Here is a 23,134-nt window from a genome sequence, read left to right as displayed (position 1 = left end):
GCTTTTTTCAAGGGCTGAAATGGCTAACACGAGGGGGCATCATTTTAAGGTGCTTGGAAATAGGTACTGAGGGGATGCCAAGGGTAAGTTTTTCATACAGAGTGGTAGGTACGTGGAATGCACTGCCGGTGGTGGTGGTTGATATAATAGGATCCTTTAAGAGACTCTTAGATAGGTACATGGAGCTTAGAAAAATAGAGGGCTATGCGCTAGAGCAATTCTAGGCAGTTTCTAGAATAGGTTACATGGTCGGCACAACATTGTGGGCCAAAAGGCCCATAATGTGCTATAGATTTCAATGTTCTATGTTCTTAACATGGAACAAAGACAAACTGTGCAAATTTAAAAATATAATGCCAAGAATACAAGTCACCAAGTCCTTGAAGTGAGTCTGTAGGTTGAGTTATCAGTTCAGAGTTGTGGTGAGTGAAGTTCTCCATACAAGTTTAGGAACCTGATAGGGATAGGGTAATATCTGTTTCTGAACTTAGTGGTATGAGACTCGAGTTTCCTAGACCTCCTTTGTGATGGCCGCAGCAAGAACAGAGCATGGCCTATATGGCGGGGATCCTTCATGATGGGTGTTGTCTGCTTCTGGCAATGTTCCTTGTAGTTCCTTGTTGCTCAATAGTAGAGAGGGCTTTGCTTGTGATGCACTGATCTGTATCCACCAATTTTTGTGGGTTTTTGCATTCTTGGGCTTTGGTGTTTCCATACCACACCATGATGCAACCTGTCAGAGTACTCTCCACTGTGCATAAATGGAATTTTGTCAAAATTTTAGGTGACATGATAAACCCACATAAACTTCTGCATCCTCCCGGCAACTTTGACATCCTTACTAATCAAGAATAAATCAACCCCTACTTAAAATATACCCAGTTACTTGACCTCCACAGCTGTCTGGTCTGTGGCATGAATTCTACAGATTCACCACCTTCAGGCTAAAGAAATTCCTAAAGCAGGGGTTTCCAACCTGGGGTCCACAGAACATTTGGTTAATGAAAGGCTCCATGGCATAAAAAAGGTTGGGAACCCCTTTTCTAAAGGGATATCCTTGTATTCTGAGGCTGTGCCCTCTGTCCACCACTATTGGAAATATCCTCCTCATGTCCACTCTATCTAGGTCTTTCAATATTTGATAGGCTTCAATAAGATCCCCTCAGTCTTCTATACTCCTGCGAGTACAGGCCCACTGCCATCTAACACTCCTCGTACATTAATCCTTTCACAGGCTAACCTTCAGAGAATCCTACACTAGACCTGCCAATTCCCTTTGCACCTCTGATTTCTGAATTTGTTTTCTGCTTAGAAAATAGTCCATGCCTTCATTCCTTCTAACTCTGTCATGGATGGTCACAATCCTGGCTGTGATTGGAAGAGGATGGACATGGGGCTAAAATCCCAGAGCTATAGAAATGCCAACAGAAGCTCCAAGAACTTCAATCCTGTGAGAGGAAGGATACACATAAAAGATGGGCTAAACCTAGAAACAACTTGAAAAACTGGCCAAGGACAGAGGATTCTGGCGAGCTGTTGTTGGCAACCTATGCCCTAGTAGGGATGATGGGCTTCGGTAAGTAAGTTTATTCCTTCCACCAAAATGCATGGCCAAATACCTCTCTACACAGTATTCCACCTGCCACTTCTCCAGTTCTCCTAATCCATATATGCCAAACTCAAGGCCCGCGGGCCAAATCCGACCCGCGGTGGAATTATCTTTGGCCCGTGAGATAATATCTAATTACTATTAAAGCTGGCCCCAGTAATCGAAGCGCCTATGGCGTATGATATGGCTAATGCTGAGTTTATTCAGGTACCAGGTTTTCAGGGTTTTTAGTGTTTATTCGGCAGTCTTCTTCATAAGAAACGGAATTTGTAAAGTGAAACACTTTGTAGTTATAGCAGAGACTGAGACACATGAGAGCAGGCTGAAAAAACGGAGGCAACGAAAGCTGCATTCGCACGCGTCCGACTGATCCGGCCCGCATGAAGCTGCATTTTGCTCAATCCGGCCCGTGACCTAAAATGAGTTTGACACCCCTGTAAATCTGTCCAAGTCTTTCTGCAGACTCAATGCTTCTTCAACACCAACTGCCCCTCCATCTACCTTTGTATTGTCTGCAAATTTGCCCTTGAAGTCAGAAATTAGGTCCATTTTCATTCAGGAGATCTTGGTTTTGTAGTTCCCTATCTGAGGAGGGCAGTGAGAAAGATAGTAGGGGTGAGGAGTCGTCATTGAAAATACTGAACCAGAGGTCTGCAGACATTTGAGTCAGGGCATACGGAAAATTGGATTATCCAGGACTTTATTGAAAGGCCGCTGGCTCGAGGGGCAGATTGGCCTGCTCCATATTTTTATTTCTTCGGTTGTCCACAACTCCGATGGCGTATGCGCGTTTTTAAAGGAAGCGTTTAGTTCAGCGAGAAGCGGGAACAAGACAGCAAAACATCTTCAAAATAAGCTCCATTTCAAAGTTCAAAGGTCAAATAAAAAGTCAAGTTCGTCGCTGCAGCGATTAAAGGTGTTTTGTTGCTGCAGCACATTTTAGGACACTTCGTAAAGAAATCAGTTTAATTCCAGTATACATTTCGATCGTTATTGTGGCGAGGCGGTGACTAGTGGCCAGATATGCCAGAGTTTTGGTGGAGGATGTTCAGTTAGACAGTGGGGATATTTCGTTGCCTACCTGGCAGCAACGTTGCGAGGCGATGAAGTAACTGCAGTCAGCTGGCTGAGGCTGGCGCACGGGAGCGGGCAGAGCGAGGCGAGGCGAGGCGAGGCGAGCTGAGCTCCGGGCGTGTGCGTGTGCGCGTCTTTCTCAGCAGCCGCTCTGACAGCCGCACACGCACCGTGTCCGGAGCCCCCGCCACCATCTCCAGTCATGTACTTTCCTCATTGCAGCCTCCACCAATGGTACCAGATGGATTAACACACCTCCATTCTCCGGATACCACAAGAAAATATTCCACGCAGGCAATCCGGGGAATGGATTGGGGTTGGAAAAACGATGAAACTTGGATACGCAGCGCTGGAAGGTAAGTACGTTTTTAAAAAAAATACAGTGAGGGAGAAGTCGGATTGCTTGGCATGAATTGTACGGCTTTGGACGTTGCCTCCATCCATTTCCCGATGATTGATAGTCATTGGAATGATGACCACGTTCCTTGTGGTTCGCGATTCCAGATTGCGATTTCGGCAGCAGTCCAGGCGCTTTGCTGCAGTCTCTGGCTGTTCATTCCTGTGGTAGATTTTTTTCCCCCTTTTATCTTTCTCTCTGGGAGGTTACATGCGGTAGTTTGTCTCCAGATAGTCTTGTTTTTGATTATCCTGCGTCTTAAAGCCTCCGGACAGTTTTTTAAAGCAATAAAGTAAATACGTGGTGCAACTCGTTAGGTAACCCTGCCGGACTGCTCATTACACATGTCAAACCAGGCCATTTAAGGCTCCATATGCTTTCACTCATTAGAATTTCATCGAGGCGCTAGAAGGAATAATAATTGCTTTATAATGAAATGTTATTTCAGGTCAATTCGAAGTTGAACATGTAGAAACAGTTGGCAGATCATCTCTAAGTAATGTTTTGCATATTTAGTACAATTGCCGAAATCGTGGTAATAATCAGGCCTTTTAAAGGAGAGTCACCTCTGTTGAAGGGCTTGAGTGATGTTTATATCAGGATTAAAATCTGGAGGAGCATTTCCTGCAGAGATATTTTTTACTTCAGTTCTTCCCCAAGGACCATACACAAAGTAGAACAAGTTTTATATTTTGTTTAATATTTCGTTTTGTTAGAAAGATAAATAAGCTAAGACTATAAGCACACATCGTGCTTGAATGTGTGCATAGAACTTATTTGGAAATACGAGTAAAATTCCAATTTCTATGTTGAATTTCCATGTAACATGCTACAAATACTGAAAATAAAGGTGAGTGCAATTCAGGAGATATAATACATGACTAAATAAGGAAAGGCAGGATAATGTAGGAAAAGGGTCATACAATGTTAATATCATGGGAATAGCAGTCTGGAAGATGAGACTACATAATGGGCCTTGATTTTAACAGAAATGCAAAATGGTGGTAATATAGCAGATGTTCTTCTTGCCCTTTGACTGAAGTTGATACTTGATAAGTTAGACCAAAGACAAGCATGTTTACTATGGTGGGATTTGATTTGATTGAGCTTGTGAGTTTAGTTTAGAGCATTGCTGCATTTATTTTGATTTTGTATTGTGCCTACATTTTTCCATGGATGATGCTCACTCTCCCATATATTTTATCTTTACTTGAATATCTTAGGTATCCTGGGAGAAAAATAAACTTGTTACAGTACTTGCAGAAGTGATTTGGTGTCATTGCAGCCGGAATATGCCATCCAGAAGATGGGCCATTTGGCTAAATTCTTTAATTAATTACATTTGCGATTGACTCTTGCTATATAACTGATACTAAGTGTTTCTGTGTTATCTGCAAAAACATAGTGGAGATTCTTAATATACCTAAAAAATTGCAGAAAAATAGATGCAATGCATATGACAGGTTTTCTTGTGTTACCAAAGGAACCAATGCCAGCTGATCTCACTTGTATATAATTAGAACTATTTTATGCCTTCTTTGTTTAGTTTTCTCCATAACTGAAGCCATTCTGTTAATTAAGTGATTCAATCCCCAAATGGCTTACTGATTCAACAAGACTTTGAAGTAATACTTTACATTAGAACTTCAAAAAAGTTTGTCCTCATATAGGCTTGCCAATAGGCTGGTCCTGGACTTACTTCCACTTGGCATGATTAACTTAATATTTAATCATTTATGGTTTTATATTGCTATATTTCTTCACTATTCTTGGTTGGTGCTGCTGTAACGAAAACCAATTTCCCTCGGGATCAATAAAGTATGTCTGTCTGTCTGTCATTGGAAGCAATCTATCTGTACCTTGGCATTAAAGTTTTAAAAAGATAACTTTTTGAGTTCACTCACACAAGAGATTTTGAAATTTTCTGGGTTGAAAGTTTCAGCCAAGGAAGTACGTTGGTGTGGATTTTCAAACTGTGAATCCATCTGAAATAAGGCAATTTAGAGTGTGTGTCTATTATAGACACCTATCAGTTTTCATTTCTATTACAGCAAATAAAATGACATAGAATTTATGATACAAATATATTCAGCACAACTAGTTCAAGCTGGTGTTTCTTTTCTAAATGAACAGAATTCTATTCACCTTATTCTTTCAATGCTGAGCTATTAATGCTATTTGAGCCTCGTATCCCAATCAGGTTTCAAATAATTTGAAAGCAGGGCAGAAAATGGACAATAAAATCCAAAAGTATTCTCAATATAAAAGAGCTTGCATTCTACAAGCATTATGCCGTGGATATTTATAGCACATAATTATTTTTGCAGTTTAAATCTGTCTTTTCAAAGGTTATACATTCCTTGTCATTTTACCAAAAATGCTCAGATACTTAAAATGTGAGTTCTTTGACTGTTTCACCTTTTTGCAACTTTATCCTCCTAATTAATTATTTTATCACAAGAATATTTGGCCATAACTCATTCTAGTTCTCCCTCCAAATGACTGATAGTCAATAGAATCACTTACACAACACAACCCTAAGGTTCTTTGTTATTCATATGTAACCATAATGATAATTTGCCAGTTACTCCTACTCCCTCATTCTTCCCTCTAAACCAGTTTTTTTTTAGCCTGTCTCCTCTAATTCCTTTAAACATAGAACATTACAGCCCAGGCCCAATGTCTCTGCTGAGCATGATGCCAAATTAAACTGGCTTTTTCTGCCTGTAGTTGATCCATTTACCCCCATTTACTCTATACTCATGTCTGTTTAACACCTTCTTAAGCACCACACTCTTATTTGTTTCCATTACCCCTGGTAGTCCATTCTAGCTACCTACCACACTTTGTATGGGAAAAAAAAACTTGCCCAGCACATCTTCTTTAAACTTTCCCCCCTCACTGTAAATGTATCTCCTCTAATACTTGGCTCTTTTACTCTGTGAAAATATTTCTGACCTTTAACAAACCCACAATCCTTCCTATAATGGCGCAATCAGAAGTACATGTGTTGCTATAGCTGCAACATAACTTCCTAAATTGTATATTCACTGTCCTGACCAATGGAGGTAAGCATACCATAGGGTTTCGGCCTGAAACATCGTCACTACCTCCCCCCATTGATGCTGACTGGCCTGCTGAGTTCTGCCAGCATTTTGTGTTTTTATTTTTTCTTTATTTATCACCCTCTGTACTTTTCTGGCCACTTTCAGGGAGCTGTGGAGTTTTCCTCCAAGATCCCTCTGTACATTGGCCTTCATCTACTGTGGGATTGAGATTAGGAGGCAAGAGGTAATGTTACAGCAATGTAGGATCCTGGTCAGAACCCACTTGGAGTACTATGCTTATTTCTGGTCACCTCACTATAGGAAGGATATGGAAACCATAGAAAGGGTGCAGAGGAGAGTTACAAGGATGTTGCCTGGATTGGGGAGTATGCCTTACGAGAATAGGTTGAGTGAACTCGGCCTTTTCTCCTTGGAGCAATGGAGGATGAGAGGTGACCTGATCTTATACATCTCTCAGATATAGAGGCTTTTTCGCAGGGCTGATTGAAGTGGCTATCATGAGAGGGCACAGTTTTAAGGTGCTTGGAAGTAGGTACAGAGGAGATGTCAGGAGTAAGTTTTTTAAGTAGAGGGTTGTGAGTGTGTGGAATGAGCTGCTGGCTGAAATATAAAAATATTGAAATATAGATCCCTGAAAGATGAAAGCTTACATTAGCTTTGGATTAATTTTTCTATCTGTACTATAGCTTCCAGTGATTTATGTACATAGATGCCCAAATCTGCAGTTAATTTTTTTTCCGTGAAGGAAACATTCTAAATTATTCTTGTCAGATTTTTATCTTTCTCAGATCAAACCATGGATGACCTCATGGTTTCACAACATTGAATTCCGTCTGCTGTTTCATCCTGTCTGTCTGCCTCTCTTGCAACTTTCATTCACTAGCTATTAAACGTTTTCTTGATGTGGTGTCATCTGAAAGTTGGGGAATGCAGTTATGATTTGTTTGATATAAATTAGTGCTATACACTACATGGTAGGAATTTGATATCCCAGTACTGATCTGCCGGCTGGTGGCATAGTGGCATCAGCACTGGACTTCAGGGCGAGAGGTCCCGAGTTTGAATCCGGCCGGCTTCCTTGCATACTCTCTATCTGTGCCTGGGTTGAGTCTCGACCTTGTTAAAAAAAAACCTGGAGAGGGATGGGCTCCGCCAGGTTCCAGATGCCCAAGGCATACTGTACGTTGAGCAATTGCCAAAAAGATTGGTGTGCAAAAAGCTTGTCATGACAGCACCCCGATGATTCACACACAACACACACACAGACTACTGATCTGTATCACTGAGTAAGATCAATTTCAGATATTGGAGAAAGGGATTACCTTCACTATGAAGGGTATCAGTTGTTAATTCATATTTAGTTTCTTTTTATTATGATAGTGATAAGAGAGTGTAGTGTGGTGTCGCAGCAATAATTTTGCACTCAATGTCAGTAAGACTGAAGAACTGATTGTGGACTTTAAAAGGGGTAAGAGAAAAGTACACACACCAGTCCTCATTGAGGGATCAGAAGTGGAAAGAGTGAGCAATTTCAAGTTCCTGGGTGTTGATATCTCTGAAGATTTAACCTGGACTCAACATATCACTGTAGCTACAAAGAAGGCACAACAGTGGCTGTCTCTCATTAGGTGTTTGAGAAGATTTGGTATGTCTCCAAGTAGTTTCTACAGATGTACTATGGAGAGCATTCTAACTGGCTGCATCGGTGGGGGGGGTTTACTGCATAGGATCAAAACAGAGTAAACTGAGTCACCTCCATCAAGGGCTCTGGCCTCCATAGCATCTAGGACATCTTCAAGGATCAATACCTTAGAAAGGTGGCATCTATCACTAAGGACACCCATCATCCAGGTCATGCCTTGCTCTCATTGTTACCATTAGCAAGGAGGTACAGAAGTGTGAAGGCACACACTCAACGATTCAGGAACAGCTACATCCCCTCTGTCACCTGATTTCTGAGTGGACATAGAACCCATGACCATTACCTCACTACTTTTTTATTCCTGTTTTTGCACTACCTATTAAATTTAACTACTTAATAAAAATAAATAAATATATATACATACACACACCTTGCTGTAATTCACAGTTTTTCCACTATTATTTTGTACTGCTGCCGCAAAGTCAACAAACTTCACAACATATGCTTGTGATATTAAACCTGATTCTGGTTCTGACTATCTACTCAAGGTCTATCCTTTGCCTGCAATTTGCTCTGGTTCTAAAGGACCCATGTTCCACTTTACCATTTCTTAATGTATTTCCAAATATCTTTATTTTTACCTTTAGTATTCCTTGTAATTTTATTTTGAATTTCTCTACCATATTCTACCTGGAGCATTTCCAATTTTCTTGGCATTTGTATAAGCCTTCTCTTCATTTACTTATTTGTTGAGTCTAGTTTCTCATTTGTTGGGCAATGGAATAGTTTACAGTGGATTCTGGTTAATTGGGACACATTGAGAATAGTGCATTTTGGCACAATTAGGCAGCTGGCCCAATTAGCCAAAGTTCCATGGAAATAATTACAAAGGTGTAAAAAAAAAGACAAACTACAGTTGAACTGAGTAGTAAATATTAAGTGAAATACAGAACAGATTAGAACAATAACAATACTACTACAGTGTGTAAAACTGTGTATTAGTGCCTAATGATTATTGATGGAGGAATTCATCCAGTGTATGCTGTTGAGTTCTTTTGATTGACGGTAAATAAACAAAATCAGCACGGACACCTAGTGCAGATAATGGAGTGTCTTCGTAAAATGCTTTTGATGATTGCATCCTCCAAATCTCCATTTTCGTTGTAACATTCAATATAACTGTTATTGCCATCAAATTCCTCATAGTTTCTAACTTGTTGAAGGAGTGCAATTGTTTTTTTTTTCACTTCCAGCTGTTTCTGGTATCTCTAAGCTTCAAAGCTTGAAACCAGAGTGAGCAAAACTGTTCTGAATTGTCTTTCTTGTTAACTGTCAGTGACAAAAATTACTACTTTTTGAACAGAATCACACACACAGTTGATGCTATTTAAGAACTGTTCACTCTAAGCATGGTGTAGTGCCTAATGGCCATATAAGTGCAAGCGACGGACGCTAATTAGAAATTGTTCAGCGACAGTCTCCTGTTCCCAAATAAATGAAGGGAACCTCGGCTATTTTCTTGATTACTTTTTGTTCTTTAAGAGTTATCCTAAATATGTGGCTCCTCAATTAACCAGTGATCCAAGTAACTGGAATCCATTGTATTTGATTTAATACAATATCAGTTACTTATTTGAATACTCCCTGCTATTGATACACATTAACAGTTCAGTCTTGTACACCTTGTGATCAATTTATATCTTGTTCAAAGTAAATTTATTATCAAAATACATATACATCACCATATGCAACCCTAAGAATCGTTTCCTTGTGGGCATGATCAATAAATCTAATAACAGAAATAGAATCAATGAAAGACTATACGCAACAGATGAACAACCAGTGTGCACAAGACAAAAAAATGTGAAATACAAAAGATAAAAAAGAAATGATAAGAAGTGAGCAATAAATATCAAACATGAAATGAAGAGTCTCTGAAAGCGAGTCTATAAGGTATGGGAACAGTTCAGTGATGCGGCAAGTGAAGTTGAGTAAAGTTAATCCCCTCTGGTTCCACAGCCTGATGGTTGAGAGCTAATAACTGTTCCTGAACCTTGTGGTGCATCCTGACACTCCTACACCACCACCTTGATGGCAGCAGTGAAGAGAGATCATGACCTGGATGATGGGGGTCCCTGATGATGGATGTTGCTTTTCTCTGACAATGCTCAGTGTAGATGTGCTCAGTGGTGTGGAGGGCTTTAACTGTGATGGGCTGGGCTATATCCATTACTTTTTCCATGCAAGGGCATTAGTGTTTCCATACACCAATGTCCTGTGATGCAACCAGACAATATACTCTCCACCACCCATCTGTTGAATTTAGTCAGTTTTAGATGTCATGCTGAATCTTTGCAAACTATTAAGGAAGTAGAAGCACTGCCATGTTTTCTCCATAATTGTACTTATGTGCTGGGCCCAGGATGGTTCTCTGAAATGATAACACTGAGGAATTTAAAGTTACTAACCCACTCCACCTCTGATCCCCTGATGGCTCACGGACCTCCAGTTTCCTATGCCTGAAGTCAATAATCACCTCCTTGGTCTTACTGACATTGAGTAAGATGCTGTTGTTATGGGACCACTCAGCCAGGTTTTCAATCTTCCTTCTATATGCTGATTCATCACCACATTTAATTCAACCTCCAATAGTGGTGTCGTCAGCAAACTTCAATATGGCGTTAGAGCTATGCTGAGTCACACAGTCATAAGTGTGAAGTGAGTAGAGCAGAGGGCCAAGCACAGAGCCTTGTGATGCACCTGTGCTGATGGTGACTGTGGAGGAGATGTTGCCAATCTGAACTGACTGGGGTCTGCAAGTGAGGAAATCAAGGATCCAATTGCACAGGGAGGTATCAAGGCCAAAGTCTTGAAATTTATTGATTAGTTTTAATGGGATGATAGTATTGAATGCTGATAACGAGCATCCTGATGTATGCACCTTTGTTATCCAGATGTTCCAGGATTGAATGAGGAGTCAATGAAATAGCATCAGTTGTGTTGGTAGATAAATTGGACTGGATCCAAGTCGCTTCTGGAGCAAGAGTTGATATGTTTCATCACCAACCTCTCAAAGCACTTTGTCACAATGAATGTAAGTGCTACTGGACAATAGTGATTGAGGCAGGTTACCACATTCTTCTTGGGCATCAATATAATTGAAGCAGGTAGTTACCTCAGACTGCTAAAGCATGAGGTTAAAGATCTCAGTGAACACTCCAGCCAGTTGATCAGCACTGGTCTTTAAACAAAATATTGGAGGAACTCAGCAGGTTGGACAGCATCTACGGAAATGAATAAACAGTCGATGTTTTCGATACTGGAAATAAAGATGAGAAGTCAGAGCAAGAAGGTAGGGGGAGCAGAGGAAAAAGTACAAAGTGGCAAGTGGTGGGTGAAACTGTGGGGGGGTTGGCAAAATAAAGAGCTGGGAAGTTGATTGGTGAAGGAGATAAAGTGCTAGAGGAGGGGAATCTGATAGGAGAGGGTAGAAGATTTCAGCATCTGCAGATTTTCTCGTGTTTGTCCTGGCCAATAATCCCATCTGGGCCGGATGCTTTCTGTGGGTTCGCTCTCCAGTGCTGAAGTGTCACATCAGCCTCAGAGGCTGAAATCACAGAGTCATTGGGGGTGTGAGAGTTCGTGATGGTTCCTCTTTGCGAGCATTGAGCTCATCTGGAAGCAAAGCCCTGCTGTCATCTATGTCACTTGATTTCACTTTATAAGAGGAGAAAGCAACCAGATCCTGCCATATTTGTTGGATATCCTTCTGAATCAGCAGTTCGGGCCATCCTATGTATTGTGAAGCCTTCAGGTCTGACTGCCATATCTGCCGTACTCTGAGTAAGCCATGCCTCAGTAAAACAGAGAATACAGTTACTCATTTCCATTCAATACAGCAATCTTTCCCTTGGGTCATCAATTTTGTAATTTTGTTCTCCAGTGACTGCATATTTCCTAATAAGATGCTGGGTAGAGGGAGTTCCATCTCTCTATGTCTCAATCTAGCTTTTGGAGTAACCCCACCACCTCGCTTTCAGCCATGGTGAAGAACCTTCATCCACTTAAAGGTGCTGGATCTGCTTATCTGCTTGCTTGAAGGTTGAGTCTGCTGAATCCTTCAGAAGATCGTGAAATCTGTAGTTCATTAAGTCGGTTTAAAAGTATGTATGGAAAATGTAAAAGGAAATTACATGCTGCAGTTTACATTGAGAGCAATTCAAAAAGAGGTATATTTAGAAGGTTTGTATGTAGCCCACAGAACATCGCTGTAGTTCACCAGTGTCATCTTGCTCCAAAGATTGCCTTACCTTAAATCTTTTATCTGAACTCATCTTTCTTCCTTATATTGTGGAGAGGGTGCAGAAGAGGGTTTGAGCTACATGGAAATGTTGAACAAACTTAGATTGTTCTCCCTTGAGTGTTGGAGGCTGAAGGAAGACCAGATGGAGGCTTTTAAAAGTATGAGAAGCATTGACACGGCAGACAGTCAGAACATTGGGGTAAAAATGTCAAAGAACAGAGGACATGCTTTTAAGATGGGGCAGGGTGGAAGTTTAAGGAGCAAGTTTCTTTACGCAGAGTGTGATAAGGATAGTGGAAGCAAGCAGTTCAGAGTTCAAGAGGCTTTGAGAGAACCATGAGTATGCAGTGTTATGAATGTGCAGCAACTCTGAGTACAAAGTCGCCCCCTCCTTTTTGAGAATCGCAAGATCGCTATTAATTCGGGTCTGGGACCCAGGAAATGAGAGAGAGACACGCAGAATCCACAAGGTTTGGAATGTGTCTTGGCCTCAGCGAAACAAAACCACTGATAACGGCTATTGTCTCTTGGAGACGGAATTGTGTATTGAGTACTGTACAATTCATTGAAGTCCCTCAGGGGATGACCAGAGTGGGCTGGTTGAGGGATTGCATCATCCCAACCTGATTGACATCTGAGACCCCGTGAGTAAGGATAAAAGAGGGTCTGGGGAACAACCCCTTTAGACGCACCAGGAGAAACGCTGGAAAGCCAGTGACAGTGTTTTATAGCGAACGCCGGTGAGGGCTTGTGTGTGCGTCCTCCCTTGCCAGGGTGGCGGGCTCATCACAGAAGAACGGCTTAGCTAAAGAAGAGGCCACAAGTGAATGGCCACACCAACGAGACTCCAACAGATCGAAATCATAAAAGGAAAGCCGGCAAGTTTTTCTCCCAAAACTCTCTCTCTCTCCAACCATTGCAAACCCAGCGGTCCCCAAAGGCTGCAGCCTGCATGAACTGAGTGAACTTTATATTTTCATCGGACAATACATTATCCTCTAGACAACGATAGAGCTTATTTCTTATTGATTATTATTATACCCGCACTTTTAGATTTAGTATTGACCGACGTATATTATCTGTATATTTGCATTGATATTATTTGTGTGTATTTTTACTAATAAATACTGTTAAAAATAGTATCATCAGACTTCAATGGACCTCTCTATCTTTGCTGGTAAGTGACCCAGTTACGGGGTTCGTAACAAAGTGGGGGCCTCGTCTTGAGATTTGATACCAAATTGGAGGGCCAGTGAATCAGGCTTTTAAGTCCAAACGTGGGTCTGTTGCGCGGGTAACCAGACGGGAAACCAGCAAAGATGGACGTTGACGAATTTGTAGAAAACCCGACTCTGGAGGCACTAGAGGCTGCCACAAAGTCGGACTTGATAAATATTGTGAAAGGACTAAATCTCGCAGAGGTGAGGTTGTCGATGAAAAAGCGGGAGGTGCGGAGGGCCATAACTCAATATTATATTGTGAAGAATGTGTTTTTGGCTGAGGTATTGGAAAATATCCCTGAAAAGGTACCAACCAGTGGGATGTCTCAGTTAGAGTTGGAGAAATTAAGGTTGGAACATGAAATTAAGTTAAAACAGCTGGAAGCAGCCGAAAAGGAAAAAGAAAGGGCCGAAAAGCAAAGGGAGCATGAGCTCCAGCTAAAGGAGTTAGAGGTGAAGAGGGAGCAGGAAAGAGCTGAGAAGCAGAGGGAGCATGAAATTCAGTTAAAACAGCTGGAAGCAGCTGAAAAGGAGAAGGAAAGGGCCGAAAAAGAGAAGGAGAGAGCCGAGAAGGAGAGGGAGTATGAGGAGAAGGAGAAACAGAGGCAACATGACTTGGACATGGAGAAGTTAAGGCAAGAGCGAAGAGCTCAAGGTCCAGACCGAGAGGAGAGATTTAATGTTAGTAGGGAGTTTAGGTTAGTACCTCCATTTGAGGAGACGGATGTTGATAGTTATTTCTTGCATTTTGAAAAGGTGGCAGTGAGTCAGAAGTGGCCCAAAGATCAGTGGGTGGCGTTGTTACAAAGTGTGTTAAAAGGGAAGGCACAACGGGCATATGCGGCATTGTCCATGGAGGAGGAGGAGTCTGAGAATTATGAGAAAGTAAAGGAGGCCATTCTTCGGACCTACGAATTGGTACCTGAAGCCTATAGACAAAAGTTCAGAAATTTAAAGAAAGGGTGGAATCAGACGTATGCAGAGTTTGCCTATGAGAAGGGTGTGCTCTTGGATCGTTGGTGTGCAGCAGAAATGGTGGAAGAAGATTGTTGGCATCTCAGGGAGTTAATTCTGATTGAGGAATTTAAAGGTTGTGTTTCGGAGGATATCCGGATGTATTTGAACGAGAAGCTGAATAAGTCCATATCCGAATTTGCTAGATTCGCAGATGAATATGCCCTAACCCACAAGACAAAGTTTTCCTCGAATAAAAGTTACCAGAGAGACTGTGGGAACAGTAGAGAAAGCCCGCCGGCTGAGGCAGAGATCCAGCCGGGAGTTTGGGGTAAAATTAAGGAGGAGGAAAGGCAAGACGGCAGGAGAGGTCCTGGCTTAACCTGTTTTAATTGTGGAAAGGTGGGTCATATTGCATCTAAGTGCCTTGCTCCAAGGAAGGAGACAGGAAAAGGGAAAGCAGCAGTCCCTACAGGATGTATTGTGGTGATCAGTAAATCGACGAGAAAGCCCCAGGTAGACAGAACACGAGAGGGGTCTGAGAAGTTTATTTCAGAACGAACCGTGTCTGTGAAAGAGGGAGCCACACCAGTTCCAGTGCGGATCTGGAGAGACACGGGAGCTGAACTGTCATTGATTCGCAGTACGGTACTAGATTTTGGTCGCGAGACTGGAGAGGTAGCTTTGAGAGGTATAGGAAAAGGGACAGAAGCAGTGCCCTTGCATAGGATCATTATAAATTGTGAGCTGGTATCTGGATCAGTTGAAATAGGGGTGCGATCAGAATTCCCGAGAACTGACGTAGACCTCCTTCTGGGTAACGATTTAGCTGGTGGTGACATTTGGTCGGCTATGAAGCTGATGAGCCAGACTGTAAGTGTTGAGGACCCGCCCCTAGGTTCCAAGATTTATCCCGCATGCGCGACCACTCGCAGCATGTCGAGAAAGGCAGCTGAGAAAGAGACCAGTTTAAATCCGGCCAGTATCGATTTGGCCGAGATGTTTTTACCGACCCTGTACCAAGAGGAGTTAGAGGGTGGTAAAACGGAGAATAGGAAAGTGAAAGAGAGTAAGGGAGAGGAGGTAGACCTTCCCTTAGCCAGGAGGAAATTTATAGAGGCACGGAGTAAAGATGAGAAACAGATAAGGCTGTTAGAAGGTCCAGGGTTGGACATGGATGATCTGTCTGGTTTGGCAGAACTGTTTGAAGAAGTTGAAAATTTTAAATGTGTTCCCGGTAATGAAATGAGGGCAGTCCTAGATGAAAAGGATGCCATTACCTTGAAGAAGTCTGCTGGGTTGGCAGATGAGGTTGTTTCAGCCCGCAGGGTTGAGTTTATTCCGGAAGGGAGTTGCCCAGAGAGTAACTGGGAGGATCAGGGGAACTTAGAATTTGAAAAGGGGACGGGTATTGAAAGCCTGGAAGAGGCAGATGTCCCGTTTGAGTGTGTTCAAGATGTGGATGCACGTGGTACTGAACCTAGTCATGGAACTCAGGAAAAGTCTGAGGTATTTGATTCAGTTGAAAAGGAATGCAGTCCTTGTGGGTCAGATGGGCTTGGTTCAGTGAAGAAAGGGTTAACCTTGGTAATAGTGGGAAGTGAGAATTCCCAGTTGTTTGTGTTCGAAGGTGTGTTAAAAGTTAGTGAGGAGATAAAAGGTGGTGAGGTGAATATTATTATTGAAGGGAAAGGGAAAAGTGTAGTTCCTAAATTGAATGAAGAAAATTTAAAGTCTGGATTGATGTCGGAAGCAGCAACCAGGCTACAGGGACAATGGCTTGGTAACACGGTGCCTGCGAATCAATTACAGGTTGATTTGGAATATAAAGGTGCCCCACACGCTATTGTTATTCAAGAGAGTGCTGTGAAGAGGCAGAATTTGAAATGCTGTTTGGACAAAGAGGGATGGCTTGCAGAGTTTAAACTGAAAACTAATAGCATGAAGGGTCCTGAAGATAAAACTAACAACTTGCTTAAAATTAAAGAATTGTGTGGAAATTTGGAAAATGGTCTAAGTTTGGAACACATTGTTGATAAAAAAAAACTCCTATGAAAGGAGCATGCGAAAGCCTATTCCACACTGGTATACAAGCTAACCACGTGGGAGTTAACTGGAAAAGGGGTGAGGGTTGACGGGATGCCACTTTAAATAACAAGATCTGGTTTTAAGGGATTTCGACAAAGCATGTGAATAATAAAGACAACTCCATGGAAGATTGACTGTTAAGTTTGAAAGTAACATAAAGATTAGTATTTGCATGAACTTTTGTAGTATACACGTAAGCTAAGATCGCAACTCTTTAGTTTTTGTTTGCTGAAGAAAAAGAATAAAAATAGGTGGTTATCAAATTGGAGTCTGATGCTACAAGAATTTATTAAGGTACAAGATGTTAAGATATTAAAGGAAGTGACAATGTAATCGCTAACTGTTTAGATGCTGAATTGAATGTATAACTGTACTACTCTGTAGTGAAAAAAAACTCTTTTGTGTTAGATTCTGAAAATCCTGTAAGACTCTGTATTAATTAATTTTTACCTGTGGTAAAAATCTTAGAAGGAAGGGGGTGTTATGAATGTGCAGCAACTCTGAGGGGCCGAAGGGTACAAAGTCGCCCCCTCCTTTTTGAGAATCGCAAGATCGCTATTAATTCGGGTCTGGGACCCAGGAAATGAGAGAAAGACACGCAGAATCCACAAGGTTTGGAATGTGTCCTGGCCTCAGTGAAACAAAACCACTGATAACGGCTATTGTCTCTTGGAGACGGAATTGTGTATTGAGTACTGTACTATTCATTGAAGCCCCTTAGGGGATGACCAGAGTGGGCTGGTTGAGGGATTGCATCATCCCAACCTGATTGACATCTGAGACCCCGTGAGTAAGGATAAAAGAGGGTCTGGGGAACAACCCCTTTAGACGCACCAGGAGAAACGCTGGAAATCCAGTGACAGTGTTTAATAGCGAACGCCGGTGAGGGCTTGTGTGCGTCCTCCCTTGCCAGGGTTGCAGGCTCATCACGGAAGAACGGCTTAGCTAAAGAAGAGGCCACAAGTGAACGGCTACACCAACGAGACTCCGATGGATCGAAATCATAAAAGGAAAGCCGGCAAGTTTTTCTCCCAAAAATCTCTCTCTCTCCAACTATTGCAACCCAGCGGTCCCCAAAGGCTGCAGCCTGCATGAAATGAGTGACTTTTATATTTCCATCAGACAATACATTATCCCCTAGACAACGATAGAGCTTATTTCTTATTGATTATTATTATACCCGCACTTTTAGATTTAGTATTGACCGACGTATATTATCTGTATATTTGCATTGATATTATTTGTGTGTATTTTTACTAATAAATACTGTTAAAAATAGTATCATCAGGCTTCAATGGACCTCTCTATCTTTGCTGGTAAGTGACCCAGGTACGGGGTTCGTAACAGCAGGGAATGGAAGGCTATAGATGATGCAAAGGAAGTTAACATTTAGTTTTAATCAGCATCAAGATCAACATAAAATTGTGGTCAAATGGCCTGTTCAGTGTTGCACTATTCTATTTCTATTTTCAAAGATCTGCCTTCAGGTTGTTAACTAATTTTGTTTTTTATCACTAAATTCAATAAGATCTGTTCTCTTGCTGGTGCTAAAACATATGGCTCTAGAAAAATACCTCTTTCCCCTGTTTTATAACTTGTACTGCTTCTCTCAGTGTATAAATAGAAATATAAATCTTGTATTAAATGCACAATACTTCCTTCATCTCCGTTTCCCCATCACTGATCAATGACAGTCTGTAAATAACTCAAAAATATTACAGCATTTTTCCGGTCAATTGAATCATCATTTACCAAGTTTCAGTAAAGCTTTTGGATAATGCCATATTGTACTTTGAAAAATAATAGGTGTTTGCTGAAAAAAAGAATGATATAGGGAGAGATATCAATTCAACCAACACACACAAAATGTTGGAGGAACTCAGCAGGCCAGGCAGCATCTTTGGAAAAGGGTACAATTGATGTTGTGAGCTGAGACCCTTCTGAAGGGTCTCAGTCTGAAACATCAGCTGTACTCTTCCATAGATGCTGCCTGGCCTGCTGAATTCCTCCAGCATTTTGTGTGTGTTGCTTAGATTTCCAGCATCTGCATATTTTCTATTGCTTGTGAGAGATATCAATTGTTCATCTTCAGAAGTTGCTCAATTGTATCACTGACATTTGTAAATTAAGTCATTCTATTGCATTTTAATAGAAGAGCTTTTCTATCATGTTGAGAATAGTGGGGGTGTTAGAGTGAAGGTTTGGCATTGAGCATATCAGGTCTTCTTGGTGTATTCATTATTTACATAGTAATTTGCAGTAATTACAATGGATAGGCTGACATTGCTAGATCTGCTTTAATCACTAATAATCACTTAAAATCTGAAGAGGGAGTTTATTCAAAAATGTTGATACATTCTGGCATTTTAGGTGCAAGTAAGTGTTCTGTAATATACATATATATTACTGTAATGATCTGCAATCTATAGTAGGCTGGATGATGTGTCGTAACAAATGATCTCTCACAAGCAAAAGGCGTGTCTTCACTGCTTCTACATTTCATGCGGCAACAAATCAGTGACTCACTTGCATGTCTTAGCAAGCCTTCACATTTTAATAGATACCATATTAAACAAAGTAGAAGGTCAGCAGTGTATTCTTCCAGAGAAGGAAAGTAGATTTTTTATGGTTAGAGTTACCATTGAAGCTGCTTCTGAATGACTTTGACAGAAAGGCAGTTGAGTTTTTAGCACTATAAGTGAGAAATCAATTTGTTACTCATACCAGGTTAAATGCAAGCTATTAAGAGGTCTAAGAAGAAAATAAAGAAAAATAATTCAAAGATGGTGGTAGGTTAAGCAGCTTCCAGGGTTTTTTCAAGGTTTCATGGAAGTGGCCATTCACCAACTGGGCCATTTACCATGTACAAGTAAGTATTTCCAAGAAATTCAGCCATGGATAGCATTGATTCTGAGCATTCCTCTTATTGTTCAGTAACTTTTTCCCATTGATGGCAGGGGTGGGGGGGGGGGGAAGTATCAATTGGAATGTTCTTTGAATCCCTGAACAATTTTTATCCACTCTCTATCCCAATGTACTGGTCATTACACATGCTGTCACTGTTACCTAACTTGAAATCAAATTAACATTGTTGGAAGATAGAACTTGTGATCTCCTCAACTTGTGTTCAATATCAGAGTGCTGTGCCTGTCCAAACTAATTCCTTCAGGAATATCCTTGTACTTTCTTTTTGTACCATGGCTGGAATGAAATGTTTGATTTTTAACCTTGTGATCCATTGATTTTCTGTATTGTGATTTTTATTAAAGAATATACCATCTGTAATTTAGTATGGAGCATCTATTTTTGCACTGTAACACTTGAGCCCCCCTACTCACTGACCATCCTTAGTATTCTATCACTTGCAAGCAACATGACAGCACGCACTTGTTTAGATTTTCATTACAATTGTGAATGGCAAATCTCAGAGATGTTTATAACTGAGTCTGATTGCCCAGCTTTTCATCATACCTTCACAGTTTACCATAATGTAGTTCACATCATCACTTTTGTTGTTCTTGCAGATCATAGACCCTTCCCCCCCCACCCCCCCCGTACATTCAATATACTCTCACCCAAGCTGCTGGCATATTCTCTTCAATAGACCCAAGCCCATACTGTCAGTCAAAAATGCCTTAAGTACTATTCAGTTCTGATGCCGCTGACTTACTGATGATACTTTGAAAAATAATTCTTTCTATAAATTCTGTTTACAGTACACTAAGTATAATCTTGAGTGACTTTTTGGGTTTAATAGTGCAGTTGCAGAAAACTGCTCTTGTTCTTAATTCATTTAGTGAACTTCATATTACATCTCAAAAATATCTCAGATCTTTTCATATAAAAAAGAGAAACCCTGAGATTCAGTAACATTTTGATAAAAGATTGTTGACCTGAAATCTTAACTTTGTTACCCAATCGTCAGATGTTGCCTCATCTCCAGGGTATTTGTTAGTAATCTGTATTTGATTATTCATTGATGAAAACTTTATACCCCTCTATTTAGAAAGTCTGTCCTGATGAATGGTCTTGGCCCAAAACATCAACTGTTTTCATTACCAAAGATGCTGTGTAATCTATTGGGTTTTATTTAGACATACAGTGCAGAACAGGCCTTCAAGCCACACCACCCTGTAACTCACCTACTTAACCGTAGCTGAATCACAGGACAATTTACAATGTCCAATTAATCTACTAACTGTTTCGGCTTTAGACTGTGGGAGGAAACTGAAGCACGTGGAGGAAACTCATGTTGTCATGGGGAGAAGGTACAAACTCCTTAAAAGTTAGCTGCCAGAATTGTACTCTGAACTCCAATACCCCAAGCTGTAATACTGTCGTGCAAACGTCCTCCACCATTTTGTGTGAGCTACTCTAGATTTCCAGCATTTTCAGAGTCTCTTGTGTTTTTAAACCCTGGAGGAGTCTTACCACAGATTTTCCACCACTTTATACCTCATTTTGTTTGTTAAAATTAGCAAGTGCAGTGGATTCTGATTAATAGGGACACATTGGGATCGGTATGTTTTGGCCCAATTAAGCAGCTGTCCAATTAGCTGAAGTTTCATGGAAATAGTTTAAAAAGGTATATTTAAAAAAAAGACAAACTACTGTTTAACTGAGTAGCAAATATGTATTTAAATGAAATACAGAACAAATTAGAACACTACAATACAATAAAACTGTGTAATTCTTCCTAATGGTTACCATCAGAGAAATTCGAGTGTACACTGCTGTGTTCTTTTGATTGACTGTAAATGAACAAAATCAGTGCAGATACCTAGTGCAGATAATGGACTGCCTTCATACAATGCTTTTGACGATTGTATCCTCCAAATCTTAATTTTCATTGTAACATTCAAGATTGTAGATACCTTCAAATCCTTTGTAGTTCCTAACTTGTTTAAGTAGTAAAATTGTTTGATTTTTGCTGCTGACCATTTCGGGAAACCCAGGCTTGAATGCTTGAAACTGTGGTGTGCAAAATGGTTCTGAATTGTCTTGCTGCTTATTTCTCACCAGCTACCACAGACTGACTGTAAAAGGTTAACCCTTGCACTCACTTATTCAGCTGTTGAAGAAGATGCAAGTAGATTTTCTTTATTGCTTTGAGAATGTGGTACACCAAGTTTCCATGATACAATGTCTTTATTTTTTTTATGATTCCCATATCCATTGTCTGCACCAAGGATATTGTATTGGCAGGCAGAAATTCCATCTGTGTGTTCCTCAAACATTCTACATTAGGGTGTGCTGCACAATTGTCAGCAAGCAGAAGAATTTTGTTTGGTTTCCGCTGTAACTCCTTTCTGAATTCATCAATCAGCCGCTTCTTAAAGATTTCAGAAGTCATCCATGCGTTTTTATTAGCATAATACTCAATTGATAAACTATCCATTCTTCTCTCCTTAGAGCATCAAGGTTTAATGCTTTCCCCACAAACCAACAATTTCCTTTCATCAGTTCCTGATGTATTTAAACAACACAGCATAGTTATGTGATCAATTGCTTCCGATAGTGTTGAATGTTTGTAGCAAAGGGAACTATTTAGTACAGCGCGATTTTTAAAAAAGGCCTATTTCATTGACATTGTTAATATTATCTACACAAAATTTTTGTAACAAGTTGGTGAGTTTGTAGATGTCTTTGTTTCTGTACTTACAACATCAGCACTACCTTTCTCGGTATGTGCTTTCTTGAACTTAATATGATGCCTATTGAGACAACTAGCCATCTGTTGCTTTAAAATCTTTGTGACCCAGCTTCTTGGCTAGCTATTCTTTCTTGTTTTTTTAAAAAACTGGTCCATTGACATGCACACCTTGTCCAGTTACAATGGAAAACTATTGATTGAAAGCCTCTTCAACATGTGGATCCCCTTAACTTTACATTTTAATTTTTGGGATGTTCCCTGTTGGCCCTCTCATAATGTGCATTAACCATATAACAATCACAGCACGGAAACAGGCCATCTTGGCCCTCCTAGTCCGTGCCGAATTCTTCTCGCAGTTTATCTTGCTGATGTATCAAGCATGCAATTGTAGATTTTGGCACGCCAGTTATATTTTCCAGCTGATGATGGCAAATAGCTTTTAATTTAGTCCAGTCAGGTAATTTTTTCAGCTAGTATCATATCTTTTCATGATACCTCGGTAAGGGTCTCAAATCTTTTTTGAAGTCAAAATAAAATAAATATCAAAAATCGCTGCTTTTTGAATCGGCGTTCATTGGCCCAAATGGCTAATGTAACACAAGCATACACGACTCTTGCCCCAGTTAAGCAGCATATTGTCCCAGATAAATGAAAGGGATCCTGGCTATTTTTGCAATTTGTTTTTGTTCTTTAAGAGTTGTCCCAAATAAGCGGCTGCCTTGATTAATTGATGGTCCAATTAACCAGAATTCACTTCAAACAACTGTTAAAATATGCCACATTCAAAGAGGATTTTATTGTAAAACGCATACTTGAATAATTATGTGTATTGTCTTTAGTAGATTAGAAAAATATAATTTCTGTTAACTCTTAGTAGGTTAGGTGGAAAGACAATTTGAATGTTTCTTTAGATTGTGATCTTCATGTTTTGCAAAACCTTCCCTGCTGAAACATTGATGTGTCTGATCCTTCCCTGGATGTTGCTTGACATGTTGAGTATCTCCCTGTGTAGTTTTCAGTTTCTTTAGGTTTCCAGTATCTCAATTTTTGCTTCACATATATTATACTGCCATTTCCTATTGGTCTTTATTGTTCTTTGCATAGATTATATTCCCGTATTCTGCAA

General features: G+C 40.5%; 1 protein-coding gene across 1 annotated transcript in view; it reads left to right on the top strand.

Annotated features, from left to right (window-relative positions):
- The first annotated feature begins 2,710 nt into the window (after positions 1 to 2,710).
- Positions 2,711 to 23,134, top strand: part of pde4dip (phosphodiesterase 4D interacting protein) — a 422,313-nt gene continuing 401,889 nt past the window's right edge. The window contains exon 1 of the mRNA XM_073063246.1: positions 2,711 to 3,039. Coding sequence (XP_072919347.1) covers positions 2,915 to 3,039 — 125 coding nt within the window. The 5' untranslated portion in view covers positions 2,711 to 2,914. The remainder of the gene's footprint in view (positions 3,040 to 23,134) is intronic.

The sequence above is a fragment of the Hemitrygon akajei genome, chromosome 12, assembly GCF_048418815.1.
Source record: "Hemitrygon akajei chromosome 12, sHemAka1.3, whole genome shotgun sequence".
Lineage (NCBI taxonomy): Eukaryota > Metazoa > Chordata > Chondrichthyes > Myliobatiformes > Dasyatidae > Hemitrygon > Hemitrygon akajei.
Note: the sequence above shows the minus strand (reverse complement) of the source record. Positions and strands in the feature narration are given on the sequence as shown.